The sequence below is a fragment of the Micropterus salmoides genome, unplaced genomic scaffold, assembly GCF_014851395.1.
Source record: "Micropterus salmoides isolate LMB-PRFRI ecotype aquatic unplaced genomic scaffold, ASM1485139v1 Ms_hic_scaffold_700, whole genome shotgun sequence".
In the NCBI taxonomy this organism is placed as follows: domain Eukaryota; kingdom Metazoa; phylum Chordata; class Actinopteri; order Centrarchiformes; family Centrarchidae; genus Micropterus; species Micropterus salmoides.
This window is the reverse complement of record NW_024044461.1, coordinates 4,004-19,434: the sequence shown is the minus strand read 5'-3', so window position 1 is coordinate 19,434 and position 15,431 is coordinate 4,004. Positions and strand designations below refer to the sequence as shown.

At 41.1% G+C, this 15,431-nt stretch overlaps 1 protein-coding gene and 1 long non-coding RNA gene across 2 annotated transcripts; one reads left to right on the top strand and one right to left on the bottom strand.

The window, feature by feature from the left end:
• The first annotated feature begins 521 nt into the window (after window positions 1-521).
• On the top strand, window positions 522-14,809 carry LOC119892812 (nuclear receptor ROR-beta-like). Its single transcript, XM_038704826.1, has 10 exons — window positions 522-981; window positions 6,891-6,976; window positions 7,078-7,219; window positions 7,770-8,297; window positions 9,284-9,405; window positions 9,699-9,831; window positions 10,371-10,478; window positions 11,203-11,313; window positions 12,033-12,145; window positions 12,245-14,809. The coding sequence occupies exons 1-10, from the start codon at window positions 975-977 to the stop codon at window positions 12,404-12,406; spliced, it is 1,512 nt and encodes a 503-aa protein (XP_038560754.1). The 5' UTR covers window positions 522-974; the 3' UTR covers window positions 12,407-14,809.
• Window positions 10,417-12,347, bottom strand: LOC119892813. The gene is made up of 3 exons (XR_005442639.1): window positions 12,220-12,347; window positions 10,851-10,885; window positions 10,417-10,510 (listed from the first exon to the last, which is right to left on the bottom strand). It is a non-coding gene; the product is annotated as an uncharacterized LOC119892813 (long non-coding RNA).
• Window positions 14,810-15,431: the final 622 nt, after the last annotated feature.

The following is a 15,431-nucleotide window of genomic DNA, read 5'->3' as shown; positions in this document are numbered from 1 at the left end:
AAATGTGGCAGGCAGACATACTAAATATAACAGTCTCAGTTGAGTGGCAGTATAAAATGTCTGAAAACAGCAAAAAATGCTGATCAGACCTTTCAGGCTTTCACTTCTGGAAGCTCACTTTGGCCAAATGTTTACATGAAGTCACCCATGTCCACACTATTAAGGCAAATAATAAACGTGTTAGCACTCTGGTAAACAAAAAACCAGCTTGATAGCTTTTTGCTGCTTTATCAAAACCTAATTAGACAAGTATGTATCTTAATGACATAGGTTTTTAGGCTACACTCTACTGTTACAGTAACTGGTGCAAATGATATAAAGTAAGGGGAGTGGGAGGAACAGCGTGTTTGTTTTAAAGCAGAACTGACTGTGGGTCTAATTACCTTCCTATTCTCTGCTGGAAGTGATCATCTGGATGTCTCATTAAATCGCTGCGAGGAAAGACAGAGCACTTTAGTCAATCATTTGCCCAGCCACCTTAAACTCGCTCCCGACTGCGCGCCCCCGCGAGTGCTGCGAGAGGAGCTGTCGGCAGTGAGATCATGGGAGAGTCCACGCTGGGAGAAAGTAGGTTAGCAGGGTAGACTGAGAGGAAAGCAAGCGGAGAGTCAGAACGCAGAGGGGGGTACCGAACACCGCTCGTCCACAGTGGGACTGTTCTGTCCAAAAAAAGAAAGTTGAGCCAAATTTATTCGCCAGTGACAGAGACGATGCGATCCACAGCGACTTTCTTCACTATTTTATTTCGCTTGGACTTGACCGAGCGATAGAGGAGAGGAGAGTTTCGGGTAGTTTTTTTCCCCTTCTTTTTTTGGGGTCGTGCTTTACGAGAGCTGTCTGCAGCCAGGACGAAGTTAATATTTACAGAGCCAGTTCACTCTGGCGCTTAATTTTCCACTCTCCTGTCACCTATTTGAACCACATGTAGGCTAGTCGAGATTGCATCGTCCAGCCTAGATAAAGAAACCACCAAAATGAGAGGTAAGTTGATATCATGTCACAATAGATATGTGCATAATTAGCTGAACTTGGTAAGGATCGCTGTGTGTGTGTGTGTGTGTGTGTGTGTGTGTGTGTGGTTGCGGGCTGGAACGGCCACATGTGTGCGCACAAGGACTTGAGCGCGCCCGCTTTTCCTCCCAGTGCGTATTAATCCCTCATGACTGGATTATATCCAATGTATCTGCACAGAGCCCGAGGGTGCATGCTTCACGTAAATCCAGCATGCAGTGACAAAGAGCTGGTATGCATGTTGTTCAATCACGAGACTTTACTCAACCAGATAAATTCATTTTTTTAAAAACATCTCTCAGGCCTGTTTATGGTCAAATCAAACGGATTTTCCCTTTTGCACCAAATGTTTCTGTTTGTGAAGAAATGTGTGATAGCTCACCTGGGAGGCCCTGCTTGGGGATCCATGTTTGAGAGTTATGCAATGATGTGAGGGAGGGGCATCAGAGGAGGTTGTTGTTAACCAAAACCAGAGTTACGTAATCGAGCTGTTGTTCGAGTTAACTAGGTTCCTGATTAGGTAACCTTAAAACGTAAATACTGAACGTTTTGATCACATTTGCTTAAAAGAATAATGCATTATGCTATTTTTTTGTCACTTATTGAATCACCAGATTTAGTGAAACTTTATAGATACGTTTTGGAAAATAAAACAGTCCTGAAGATGCTTGCAAACATTTAGGTTTTGGAGCCTACCATTGATCTGACTAGATGAATGTGAGCAGTGTTGGTGTGGTTGTGATGTTGTTGTGATGGGATGGCTGTGCCAGCATGGCCGACTGTGTGAGCGTACAGAGGGAGAGAGATCTGGCTGTTCCACTGACCTAGTTGTGTCACCCAACATTATACAGAATTCGCAGCGGAGGGAGGGAGAGTGGCCATGGGAAGCGCCGTGCAGTCCGACGTGCAGCCCCATGTGCGGGTACAGGCGTGCAGTGAGAGTCGGCCTTCAGTGTGCTGCACCTTGACACAGGCTGAACTTGAACTTGAACTGTGAGGCAGCAGATTATTGTTATGAACAAGGAAGGTTGTCCATCTACAGCCTTCTTGTGTTGCATTTTTGTGTTTTTCCTCTGAGCACATTGCCAAAATTATAATCTTTTGTTGTAGGAGAGAAGCTGCAAGGAGTTTTGTTTTTTTCAGCAGGGGAGGAAAGAGATTTTTTTGCACTACAAAGAGGGGGGGGGGGACCAGAGGGCCAGGAGGGAGGTTCTGGCAGGATATCCAAATGTAAACAAACCATGGCCCAGTCTTAGCTCACTAAACTGAAAATTTAGGTTAGTCACTCAACCTATCCTACAAGAAAAGCATGAACGCATTTTTATCAAAGTTTGAACATACACATATCTGCAATCGCAATCCCTTTATTCCGAAATTGTTGAGTCATTCCTACAGCTTTGGCAAGCTGACATACTTTTAGAGACCCATTTGTAACTTCAGGACCTCTGACACCCCTGGTTTTACTGTACTGGATAGCAGAGTGTACTTCTGCAGAATGTATTAGTATTTATTACATACAGACACAGTGAAGGATCACAAGACTTGTATCACACACTGACGCCTAGTAGAAGAGGCCTATGGAATTCTTAGCTCTGTTGTAATCCCCCCTCGGTGGGCCTCAGCTTGGCCTCCGCTGGTATTTGCATCTTTTAAAATAGAGCCCCTTGATTTGAATGCTCCGGCCACCAGACAGCCAGACTGTATATGTGAATTAAGGCTCAACAGTTTTGTTTTAAAAGTAGTATCATCATAGAGAGCACAATACATTTATTTTGTGAGAGATGCATGTTAGAGAATGACGCTGTGCTACAAGGTGTTGGGTGTAAAAAGCAAGACAGTTGCCTTCAAAGATTCAAGCAGAATGTGTGAAAACAAACATGGTTTGGTTTCAAGTGTGAGAATATATCTTCTCTCCTTGGGTTTATCTCTGAAAGCTTTGAGGCTTTGCAAGCATCTCATTTTACGGAAACAAAATAATTTGTAAAGCATTCCTGTACTCTATTGGTACTTACGTTCAAAAGAGGAAGAGGCAACAAGGCTGAGCACAGTGGATTGTAGTGATACAGCTCTGTGCTGCACTGTAATCCTACATCCAACTGTGAGGCATGACACGACGTGTGCTTTAGCATTGCTAATATGTATAGAGCTTAAGCACAAGGCCCCCCAACCTCCTACTGAAGAAAAGATCACACCAGCTTCCACTGAGCCTTTTGTCAACCCGTTGCCCCCAGAGGATCTTAGCAGTAAGCAAACACGAACAACCTGCACTTTATAAAACTGGTGGTAAGATTATAAAACGCAGAAGTGGTATGTGTGCATGTTTGCACAAACACATGTAAAACTGTTTTGTCTTTGTCATGCTACTGACACTGATATACTGACTTTACATATGGACCAGAGGGCTCCTGTTGGAGCATTACAGCCCACTTGTTTCATATTAGATACTAAAAAGTGAACTGTTGGAAGCACAAAGTCGATCATTTGTCTCTGCCTCACTCTACCCCACCCGCACTGAATTAGCCTTTGTAGAGATAACACGGTTACACATTTAGCTGGCTGATAAACACACTAGGGCCGACGTGTTTGTAGCTGAACTGTTAGAGTGTCTGTTTCCAGTTTATATTGTAAAAAAGGCTTGGGTGTGTCACACAGAGTAGTTGTCCTACTGCTCACACACTTGACTATGCTAGCATCTTCTGACTAAAATAATATGTCAGTGGGTGAGAAATGTAAAGCGCTGCATGCAGGCTTCATGCATCATGTTAGCGTAAAGCAGAATCGGTATTGATCTTCTTAGAATGCCGTCTGTCTCTAGAAAGCTAAAGGTCAGATGCCTGGTGTTTTAGAAAAGGTCAACAATGATATTCAGGGTTAAAGGTACTGTAAATGTTGCTTTAACATTAGTGTGGCTACTGCTGCTATGTCTCTGTCAGCATTGTTAGACAGTTAAATTTGCCATATCTGTTAAGTAAGTGTTTACCTCATAAAAGTGTTTTTTTTTTTTTGTAAAGATGAAACAATTATTCAATTTATTGATTAGTAGATTAACAAATTGTTTGGCAACTATTGTAAGTCACTTTTGAAGCAAAAATGCAGAAAATGGTGGTTTTAGGTGGTCTTACATGACAATAAACAGAATACTGTTGGGTTGGTCTGAAGTTCATTTTCTGTACTTTCTAATGCTTTGTATGTAGGTAATTGGTTTACCTGCATGGTCATTTTACATTTACCAGCTCACGGACAAAGACAGTTACATTAAATAAGGGAACATTAAGGAGATGGATATTTTGCTGTCTCGGTTGTGCCTTGGTATGTGCAGAAAGTCGGAGAAGAGGAGTGAGAAAGCATGTATGTGTGGTTGTAGCAACAGGGGTGGGTGGCTTGGGCATCTGTGTAATTCTGGCTCTCAGCACAGGACAAGAATAGAACGGGTTGAAGCAGAAGCTCAATGTCAAAGACTGTGGAGAGGGGTGGGGGCTGGATAGCTGACATTCAAGCTCAGAGTTTGTCTGCATGGAGGGGACTGTAGCCATGCAAATCAAATGTGGTTTTTCATTAAAAAAAACAGCAGTGTTTGATTATTGCACAGTTATCAGTCCATACTGAAATAGACTTACGCGAAATCAGAGTGTTAATAAACTGGTAAGTGCAGTTTCTCCAGATTATAATTGCCTCTCTTGATTAATTTTGTTATTATGTAACTGGTTTTCTGATGCAAGCTAAGAGCCTTCAGGGAAATGTTTTATGGGTAAATCTGAGCATTGTTCAGCTCCACCTTAAAACTGGCGGGATCGAGCCTGTCTCCCTCCTCCCTCTCCTCCTGCAGTGTGAAAGTGTGTCAGTAGGACAGAATGTCCACATGGGCTGACAGGCTACAGGGCCCGAGTGACGGATGATTCTGCCAATACCGAGGAGGCTGCGAACGCCGCTCAGCCAGTAGGAAAGAGAGCGTCTGAGGAGGGCAGGGTGTCCGTGTTGGCTAGAGTGAGCCTGCTGAATGAGTGCTGTGAGGAATGCTGGCAGATGAGAGTTATATAATTGTGAGACGAGGGAGGGGTAGGTGAAGGGGAACCTGAGAGAAAGAGAGGAAGGGAGGGAGGGCGATATTTTTCCATTGCATGCCTGCAGCTGCCCTGATCAGTAGAAGTATTTTAGTCAACCGTTTTAGAGAAGAGACGGCTGACTATGTCATTAAAATTGCAAAAAGAAGTGGAAAGTTGTGTTTTCCAGTACCTAAGTGTGCAGCAATTCCTACACAATCACATAGACCTAAGTGGTTTTCCATACACCGTCCTCACACAAGTGCTACAAATGGGATTTTGTAAATCAGTCTAAGATTGCACAGAGAGCAAGGCTGAGCAACAACTGTCTAATGTTATGGCTGCTGTTGTTTTTCTCCTTGGCCAAGAAAGAAGGAGTCTTTGTGTATGTGTCATGTGTGCAAGTGTCATGTGATGATCTGTTTGTGTACTCTCTTCCCTCATTGGGGCCACATGCAGGGTGCAGCCAAACACAGTTCATGGCAAGTTATCTTCTCATGTACTGTAAGTGCTTGTTGTTGGACAGTTTTTCTGCAGGCCATCAATAGTAAAACAATATGTGCCTTAATTAGTGCTGCATTGTTGATGTGTGTTTTTTTTTTTTGTCTTTGATTACTCCAGTTTTGTACAGGATTTGCGTTGGTTTCAGTTTCTGAAATGTGTTAATAATTTCCTATTGATAATAAATAAAACATGTTTGCAAAACAACATCCAATACAGCAAAGTTCAAAGGTCAGAAAGCATCATAAAAGAGACAAAAAAAACCACACCAACAAACAATAAAAAAAGAAGAAAAAGTTTTAAGTTTTACAGGCATGGGATTTACAAATAGGGAGTTTCAAAGACACGGTCACCCCATGTTTTAACCAAAAGGACTGAACTCAGGATCACAGACTGCACTCTGACTCAAAGGGACTGGCATAAAATGTAACTATGTGTCTTAACTCTTATAACATTGTCAGTCAAGTCTTAAATACAAATCTGAAACTAGAGGTCTCCCAGAGAACTCCATGAAACAGAAATTGTTAAAAGCCTCGCAACTGCATTTTGTGTCAGCTGGAGGCAGGAGAGCTCAGAGTACACAGAGTTACAGTAATTGAACTGTGATGAGATAGAAGCATGGGTGACTATTTTAAGGTCTAAAGATACAAAGGACCTTATTTTCTCCAAGGTTTATAGCAGGAGAAAACACGATACCACAACGTAAATGACCAGAGAGAGACAAAAAACGTGCCTGAAAAAGCCTTGCTGGCTTGTATTATAGTGATGAAGAAGCTGCAAAGAACTGATTAAGCAGGAAGAAGTTTCGTTACATTCACTACCAGGAATTTTGTAACACAGGATCATTTTGCCTTCTTGCCAGGTTTAAGTGGGACTAACTGAATGGCTGTGTATCATTGAAAAATAATGTGTTTATTGACAATATGTCCAAAGGGCAAGCACATAAACTGAGAGCATTAACTGACTTCTGGGTGACACCAATAGAGACAGGGGCCAAAGAGGAAGAGGCCCTTTCAAATACAACATAAAACTAGTGAGGTATGCACAAGACCAGTCAAAACCCAAGTTCACTGGAATTAGCAGTGATCAGTAAATCATTGTTCATTTTGATAATAATAGTTTGTAAATATAGGCTTCTGTGAAAGTGTGTGTTATGTCTGAATGAATGTGTCATGTTTCTCAATGTAGTGAAATTGACTGTTTTGGGCAAAAGTCCATACTATTAGATGCAGATGTTGCCTTATCTCAAGTTCACTTTCTTTGTAAATTTGGGGCAATTTGACACATTAGGCAGCTGCATTCTGACCTCTGTCATCAATGTTGTTTTCGTTCCTGCAGCTCAGATCGAGGTCATCCCCTGTAAGATCTGTGGGGACAAGTCCTCAGGAATCCACTATGGAGTCATCACCTGCGAAGGCTGCAAGGTGAGGAGGAAACCAGGCTACCAAACCTTAACCAACCTGTTTTATCTCAAATGTGATATGTCATTTACGGTGTTTGTATGGGTGTGTTTGTGTGCGTCTAGGGATTCTTCCGTCGCAGCCAGCAGAACAACGCCATGTACTCTTGTTCCCGCCAGAGGAACTGCCTGATCGACCGCACTAACCGTAACCGCTGCCAGCACTGCCGCCTACAGAAGTGTCTGGCTTTGGGCATGAGCAGAGACGGTAAACACGCACAAAGATTGCACTGTCCCCTCTTTACACACTTCCTTTAACCATGACATTCACCGGTAAAATAAAACATTTACAATTAAGTTTTGTTAAACTAACACTTACACAGCGGAAGTTTAGTAGATGTGTTTCTGCAGTGAATCTCTTTAAAAAAAGACAGAATCTGAAGCAAAGTTTCACAAGAGCTGTTGTAAGAGTCCTCGCCACTTGTGTAGGTCTCTGTAGGTTACAGACAGAAAACAAAAACTGTATACAGGCTGAAAAGGTGACGAACTGTCATCAGGCAAACTGGACATAGGGACTGGAACATACAGTACTTATAGTGAAGGTGGCAGAAGTAATCTATGTGAGCCAGAAATACCTTACAGATTGATGTAACAGCTTCAGAAAACAGATGTGAAATGTATTATGTCTGGCCACAGCAATCGCTAGGTAAAAAAAATTGACTTATTATCAGTGTTCATTTTAGCCAGGTATTTACAATCACTTGTGAGATGTTTGATGAAGTTTGTCTACTATAATGAATTGTATTGTATCTCTGCAGCGGTCAAGTTCGGTCGTATGTCCAAGAAGCAGCGTGACAGCCTCTATGCTGAGGTGCAGAAACACCAGAAGTCCCAGGAGGGTGTGGGCTCCGGAGGCGGAGGCTCTACTGCTCTGTCCTTACCCAAGGAGGACGGCATCTGTGGCGGTAGCGGGGAGGAGGGTGAAGAGGGTCTGAGCCGGTCCTACAGCAGTGGGGGCTCTAGCTCAACCCTCAGCGACTTGGACGACATCGCAGCGCTGCCGGACCTGTTCGACCTGCCACTGACCCCCGAGGAGGCCAGCGAGTACTGCAGCCTGGAGCTGCTCGGCGGAGGGGCCAGCACCGGGAACACCTCCAACTCATCGTCCGCTTCTTCCTCTTCATCATCCTTGTCCAATCAGAATTCCCCTCAGCAGACTATGCTGGATGGGGCGGACAGCAACGGGATCCAGCTCCTGCACACACACTCTCTCACGCATCCGCTGCTGGCACACACACATGCACTGCTGGACCATCTGCCTGATGACTGCTCAATAACAGACCTCGGTGAGTACTGTTTTTTTCTGCTGCATGCTCTTAATGCAAACTCAACGCTTCTTCCAATTGTTTGACATTAAGTCACTCTGAGCAGTTCTGACAGCATTATTACTTTTCTTCGTGAAAGATAAGTGCAGAGTGTCAATAACAGCAGTTTATAGTGTTTTTATTCCCCCCTGGCCATTATGTGCTTTTATTTTAGAATTTACCAAAAACATTTTAGCAGGGCTAAAGGGTTGAATAATGACTTAAATAAAACTAAATGAAATATAATATAAAATATAATTTAAAAGCAAAAATGATTCAGTAAAAAAATAACCAAAGATGAAGCACATGTAAAGGACATATCTCATAAACAGGTTAGCAAAAAAACAGAACGATACATAGCAGATAGAAAAGCAAAACAGGACTGAATGGACACAAGGACACAAATAAAAGATTAAATGGGTAAAACAAGCAGAAAACAAGTGAAATGAAACAGACAGAAGGCTTACAGCAGTGCAAGCTCAAAAACAGGGACAGATAAAGGGAAGAGGTAAGGAAGCACAGGCATTTTTTTAGAGAGGCGTCTCTAGAGACCTTGGTGAAGAATAAATTGTTCATTTTATTTTACATCTTTATGGTTGCAAGCATCAATAAACTGCAAGGAGGCTTTGAATGGGCCTCTGGGGACTTTTAAAGAAAGTAATGAGTAAATATTGTGACTGGTGGATATTATGAATGCAGTAGTTGGAAAAGATCCCAACAGATAAGATGAGTCATTAGAGCTCAATCTTGTCGGGGAGCATCGGTGGCAAACGTAACAGCAGAGTGGTGCAAATCACCTTGTTATGCAAGGTCATGCTGCCGTGATCTGTTGATGTGTAAACAATACCGCTGTTACACTCTGCTACACTCTCTCTGTCTCTTCTAAGCCCGAACCTGCTCCAACAAACAACCTGAGTGAGCAAAACACTGATGTTTATCGTGTATATACTTGTGTTTTTTTCACACAGAGCGCATAACTCAGAGTATTGTTAAGTCTCACTTGGAGACGTGTCAGTACAGCGCTGAAGACATGAAGAGATTCACCTGGGTACAATACACACCTGAGGACACACGAGCTTTTCAAAACAAGGTACATAATGCACACTTTACAATTTGTATGTTTAAAGTTGCATACATTGACAGCATTAAAATGTGTCAATACTAGATCAGAATAACAGCTCAGTATCACAATGTCATATATAAGCTTACTTTGCTGATGTATTGTTTCTCGTGAGCAGGCAGAAGTTCGATTTCTGAAATTGTAACTGTGATTTCCACAAAAACAAATCTAAATCTGATCTGATGACGAAAAACAACTAAGAAAATAATCATGGACTCATCTTGGACTAACATTCACGTTTCTTCTTTGTGTCTCTTTTTCAGTCAGCAGAGTGGATGTGGCAGCAGTGTGCACACCACATCACCAACGCCATTCAGTACGTGGTGGAGTTTGCCAAACGCATCGCTGGCTTCATGGATTTGTGCCAGAATGATCAGATTATATTGCTGAAAGCAGGTCAGTGTACAGTCTAAAAATGCTCACATCTCAAATACTCAATGCACAGAATGAATTTTTCAAAAGTAAACGGTCTAAAACTTGCTAACTTTAGTTCCTTCCTGTTTTTTTGTCTCCAATCTTCTACCTTTGTCTTGTTTACCATCCATGTATTTGTTTTAATAAATTACACACGTTTCTGAAAACAAAATTTTCAATAATATCTTTATCTGTTCAACACACACACACACACGTACATATTTATATATATATATCTGCGACATAAATGCATATATTGGACAATATGTTTACTCTCTGTAAATCTTTTGAACTTTAAAAAAAATCTGTGGATATTCATGTTATCCTGCTGATTTTTATATGGTTCAAAATGTCTTATATATGCTGTGCACCAATCTGGGTCAAATTTATTTACATTTTGTTTGTTGTGTTGTCATGTTGGAGTATCTTGGGCACTCTCTGTCCATCCCTCCCCCTTCCTCTTCTTTCTCCATTCCTGCATCTCTCCATGTCTTTGCCTCTGTCTGTGGGTACCCTTTCAGGCTGTTTGGAAGTGCTGCTGATACGCATGTGCCGAGCGTTCAACGCCAACAACAACACCATTTTCTTCAATGGGAAGTTCGCCCCGGCTCAGTTCTTCAAAGCACTTGGTGAGGATCAGATGGGAATCTAGTTGTGAAAGCTTTAAAGCGTTCAGATAATTGGCAGGGTCACACATGAAAGCTTCTTCCGTTTCTCACTATTTCTTCAAGCTAGGAAATCTTCTCCCTTTTTCACACACTAATTATCTCTGATGCCTAAGAAAATGTCTCGGCTCCTACTGTTCTCAATCCATTACTGACAGCTCACAGAGATACCAATGGATTGACTAACGAAATTCATTATTTTAAATTATCTGACAGTGGTAATTGTTCTTGAAATGGCTCTATAAGACAGCAATTTCAGTTTCAATCTTGTCAACTGCAGTTCTTGAGAATGAGTTATTAAAAGCTTCCAGCTGATTTTCTGAAGCACTGACTTACCTCTTTAGTGCCACCAAAACTGTGTAACAATGCAACTGTAATCGAAAAAGTGAAAACAAACACCGTTAAACAAGGCAGTAAACATTGTGATAAAGTAATTTAAGGGAAAATTACATGAGCCATTTTAAGATATATTAAAGCATTCACTACTGCAGTATTTCTCTGTGCGCTGTTATGCGCAGATGTTTTTAGAAAATACTTGGATCCTATGTCTACTGAGAGGTCACGCAGAAACATAGGCTTCAATCATCCCAGTCATCTCCCGGGTCACTTGTCGAATTAAGCATGACTATTGAAGTCCTCAAGCTTTTATTTTTGACAATTAATTTATCCATTTCCTGTGTTTATGCAGGCTGTGACGACCTGGTCAGTGCAGTGTTTGACCTGGGAAAAGGACTCTGCCGTCTACAGCTGTCTGACGAAGAGATGGCTCTGTTTAGCGCAGCCGTCCTTCTATCGCCTGGTGATTTTTTTTTTTTCCTCTCTTTTCTTGCCCGCACATTTATTCATTAACACTAACCTGTTCAAGAAGAAGTGCACACTATACTGCAAATTCATAGTTGTCTATTTATTACTGTTCTGTCCTTGGTTGAGAAGGCCGCACCGATACTCAAGAGCGATTGTAGGATGTCCATTTTCAAAATACACATTCGACATGATATACTTTTTGTTGTCAATGTCTCAAACATGGAGGTTATTAACATTATTGCCAAAGATTTATCTCATTTGTAAATATTTTTCATTCATTCATTCATTCATTTTTCCGAATGTGTCTTTTGGCTCACAATTCTGGATTGCCAGTTTTAGAATTGCACCAAAAGAAGTTAGTACACGACAGCATCGCTTAAATGATGCTTGACATCATTAAAAGCAGCAGCCCCTCGCTAAACACTGTTTGCAAACATTCCAAATAAATCAGGCTGAATTTTGGTGTGCAGAAATGTATATATTTAATCTAATATAATTCCATTTGATTGAATGGTGCGGCCATAAAAGAAACATATATATTTTATTGAATATTGAAAATTTCACTCAGTGTAAAAATCATATCGTGTCAACAGCTGACATGATATGATGTTTACATCATAATACAAACTGTTGCACAATGTGGAATATGATTTGACAAACACTTAAGGAGAAACAAAACTGTATGTTAAGGGGTTTATATTTTCTTCCCTGTAGATCGACCCTGGCTAACAGAAGGCCAAAAGGTTCAAAAACTCCAGGAGAAAGTCTATCTGGCTCTGCAGCACAGTCTACATAAGAGTGGTGCTTCTGACGAGAAACTGGACAAGGTAAAAACAAGCAGCCACAGTTCTTCTTAGACACACAAATGTGCTCACATAAAGACAAGCATACATAAAGTTACCTTTGTATATCTTCTGTCCCCACAGATGGTGTCCAAGCTGCCCGTAATGAAGTCTATCTGTAACCTCCACATTGACAAACTCGAGTTTTTCCGTTTGGTCCACCCGGAGACCGCCTACAGTTTCCCGCCACTGTACCGGGAAGTGTTTGGCAGCGAGATGTCTCTGCCGGACTCCACCAACAGCTAGACAGACAGATAGACAGAAGAGAGAGATGGAGAGAGTGTATCAAAAGGTAGGGAAGCAAACGGAGAGACAAGAGTAGGATAGGGATGTTGAAGCTCAACAACCTGAAGTTAAGCGACAATCCAGGACTTTAAATACTCCGTCTCCCATGATCCCAAAGTAGTCCTCCACTTTCCCAGCAAGCAAAGCACCTTACACTACAGACCACACATGCTCATGGTCCTTCGCATATTGTAGCATTAACAACAGGCGCATGGGCATTGTAATAATAACACAGCAGCCCACTAAGCATGAGACAGCTCCAAGCGCTAACAACATCAGATCCAGAGTGGATCGCCCAACCAGTTATGAATGTACCTCATCGATAAGCACCAGTGCACAAATCAGAACCTAACAACAGTGAATGTACAACCCTGCCACTCTGAGTTAGTTACACTTAGTTATAAAATTAAGTTGTGTTGATCAACAGATCTCACTATTAACACAGAGCTCAGTCAATATTTCTCTTTGTATTAATACATCTCAGTATGGTACACATGTTGTATTCATACAGACAATATCCTCGTACTGACCATCATTTTGGGACCAAGATCATGAGCCATTTTAACTAATATAAAAAGAAACACACAATTTCGATATGACTCACGGCTAAAGCTGACCTCCTTAATTAAGTGAGAACCAGTCTCACGCACATTTAGACAGTGTTCGGTGCTGCCTCTTTGTAGGCTCTTGTAATGCAATGAGAAACCTCAATCCCACACACCCCCTGACCTTGTAAATGCCACTTAGAGACAGGACAAAATGAAATTATCTTTAATTTATATACACATTTATAAACAAATATTTTAAATAAGAATGTAAATAGATGACTATATAAGTATATGGAGAGAGTGAGAATGTGTGAGTTCAGTTCAGAGAGAGAGGGAGAGAAAGGTGGGTCGTAAGATGTGGATTTTTCACAAAAGCTGATTTTTTTTATTATTATTTTTTTTTCTGGACAATTTCCTCTCTTGACAGTACTCTCAGGTTTCCATCGCAACAGCCCCCTCTTGCCCTGACAGCAAACCCAGCAGGGGTTAAGCGCGGTCATCACGCAAGCGATGAGGGGTGGACACTTGTTGCAGATGCGACACAGCAGGGGAAGCAGGTGGCTCAAACAAAAGGTGGAAAAACATTGCCCTTGTCTTGCATTTAAACTGAAAGCTTTCAGTCTGCGATGTTGCTGCCCCCCACCCCTGCCTAAAGAGAAAAGAGGACAAACAGGACACTAAGGAAACGAGAAAGCAAGGCAAAAAGATGACTTCATTAACTGTATAATAAAATGGGATACACAGGGTCTCCACACCTGTTTCTAACCAGCAGTCAGTACAGTAGGTGTAGTATAATTCTCTTTCACTCATAATGTTTCAGTTGGTTAAAGTCCAGGACAACAGTGGTCCATAATATGTATCATAAACCCTGTTCACTGGTTGGAGCAACTGTATTATTGTGTACATTTGCTGTTCTCTCTCTTTTAGTCCCAACCCCAACACTTGTCTAAATATCAAGCACTTATACTTTCCTCTTTCTCACTGGACACTAGTCTAAGGCCAGACAGAGCTACCAGCTGCCCCCCTGAGTTGGGCCTCAATGCCAGTAAGACCTTTCGGTCAATCTGTTGTATTAGTTTGGTTTTGTATTCCATATCTGTCACACAAGGTCACCCACAACTGTTTACATTTTTCATAAACATAAATAACACACTTTCTAAAGGTTGATAAAGCATTGAGATGATGATGGTAATGTCTTACTTGGGTTGCTGTGAAGTTCTCGAGCAGAGTCTGCGGACCTGCTGCCTGCTGCTCAGGGAGCTAGCTGTGATCTCTTGTCCCTTTATCACCAGTGTTGTCTTTTAGCCTTGTGCTCCTCACACCTTTGCACCCAAGATGAGACCCATAACCATAATCACTGTGGTAGTAAATTCTCTTTTTGTGAATGTTACTCACAAAGTTTCAAAGCCCTTCCCGTTTGTCCTAATATTGTAACATGAAATTTACGAGACAGGAATAAAAAAAAATGAATCACTTAGAGTTAAAGGCAAATTTCATTATTGGGGTTTAATATTTCTTTTGCTGTGATTTTCATTTATTTGTCAGTCTTTTATCCACCCCTTTCTTTAGGTGTCTCCACTTTTGTCTCGTAAAGTCAGTGATCTATTTTTTTTAATTGAAGAAAGATTAGGAAAAGTACAAACAAAAAAAGAATAGTTTGTCTCCCTTTTCTTTCTCTGTATGACAAAATGTACAAGAGGTATATTACTAGTCCAAGAGTAACTGAGTCACACAGCGCGATATATATTGTTGCCCCGATGGGATACATTATATGTGGTTTTAAGAATGTAATAAATGGTTTCTTTTTCTTTTGAAATGTTTCATTGAGTCTTACTTGAACTAGAATATGGCTTTCATGATTAATTGCATGTAAAATGGGTCTTTGCATATTCTTGACTGATCAGACGTCTAATCAGTCTCTAAAATCATATCATATAATCCTGCAAATGAAAATAGCCACAACCGTTCTAATGTTTTGAATCCCAGACTAGCATTTCTGTTATGTGCCTACTGTATTCCTTTCATGTCATTAATCAAGAACGGCAAGGATTAGTCTATTAAATCAAAAAATGTATCTGCTACAATTTCCATAAATGATAACTCAAGTTCAACGTTATCAAGCAAAAAATCTGACCATTCTCAGGTTGCAGCTTCTCCTATATAATAATGTGCTGCTTCTCTCTGTTATCTATCATCAAATAGCTTTCTCTAACATTTAAAGTTGAATGTGAAAGATCTTTCTTTACTATGGAAACAGTAGTTGAACAACAGTAGCTGAATAAAACTACTGGTTCTGAAGCTTTCAGCCACCTCTTAAAGTCTTCCTCACTGGATGGAGTCTGAGATTTTTGACAAAACTTCACATCTGGCTACAGGAGATTGTGATTTTGGGCCTTTTTGTTTTACCATTTTCTGACATTTTATCAGCCAAATTATTA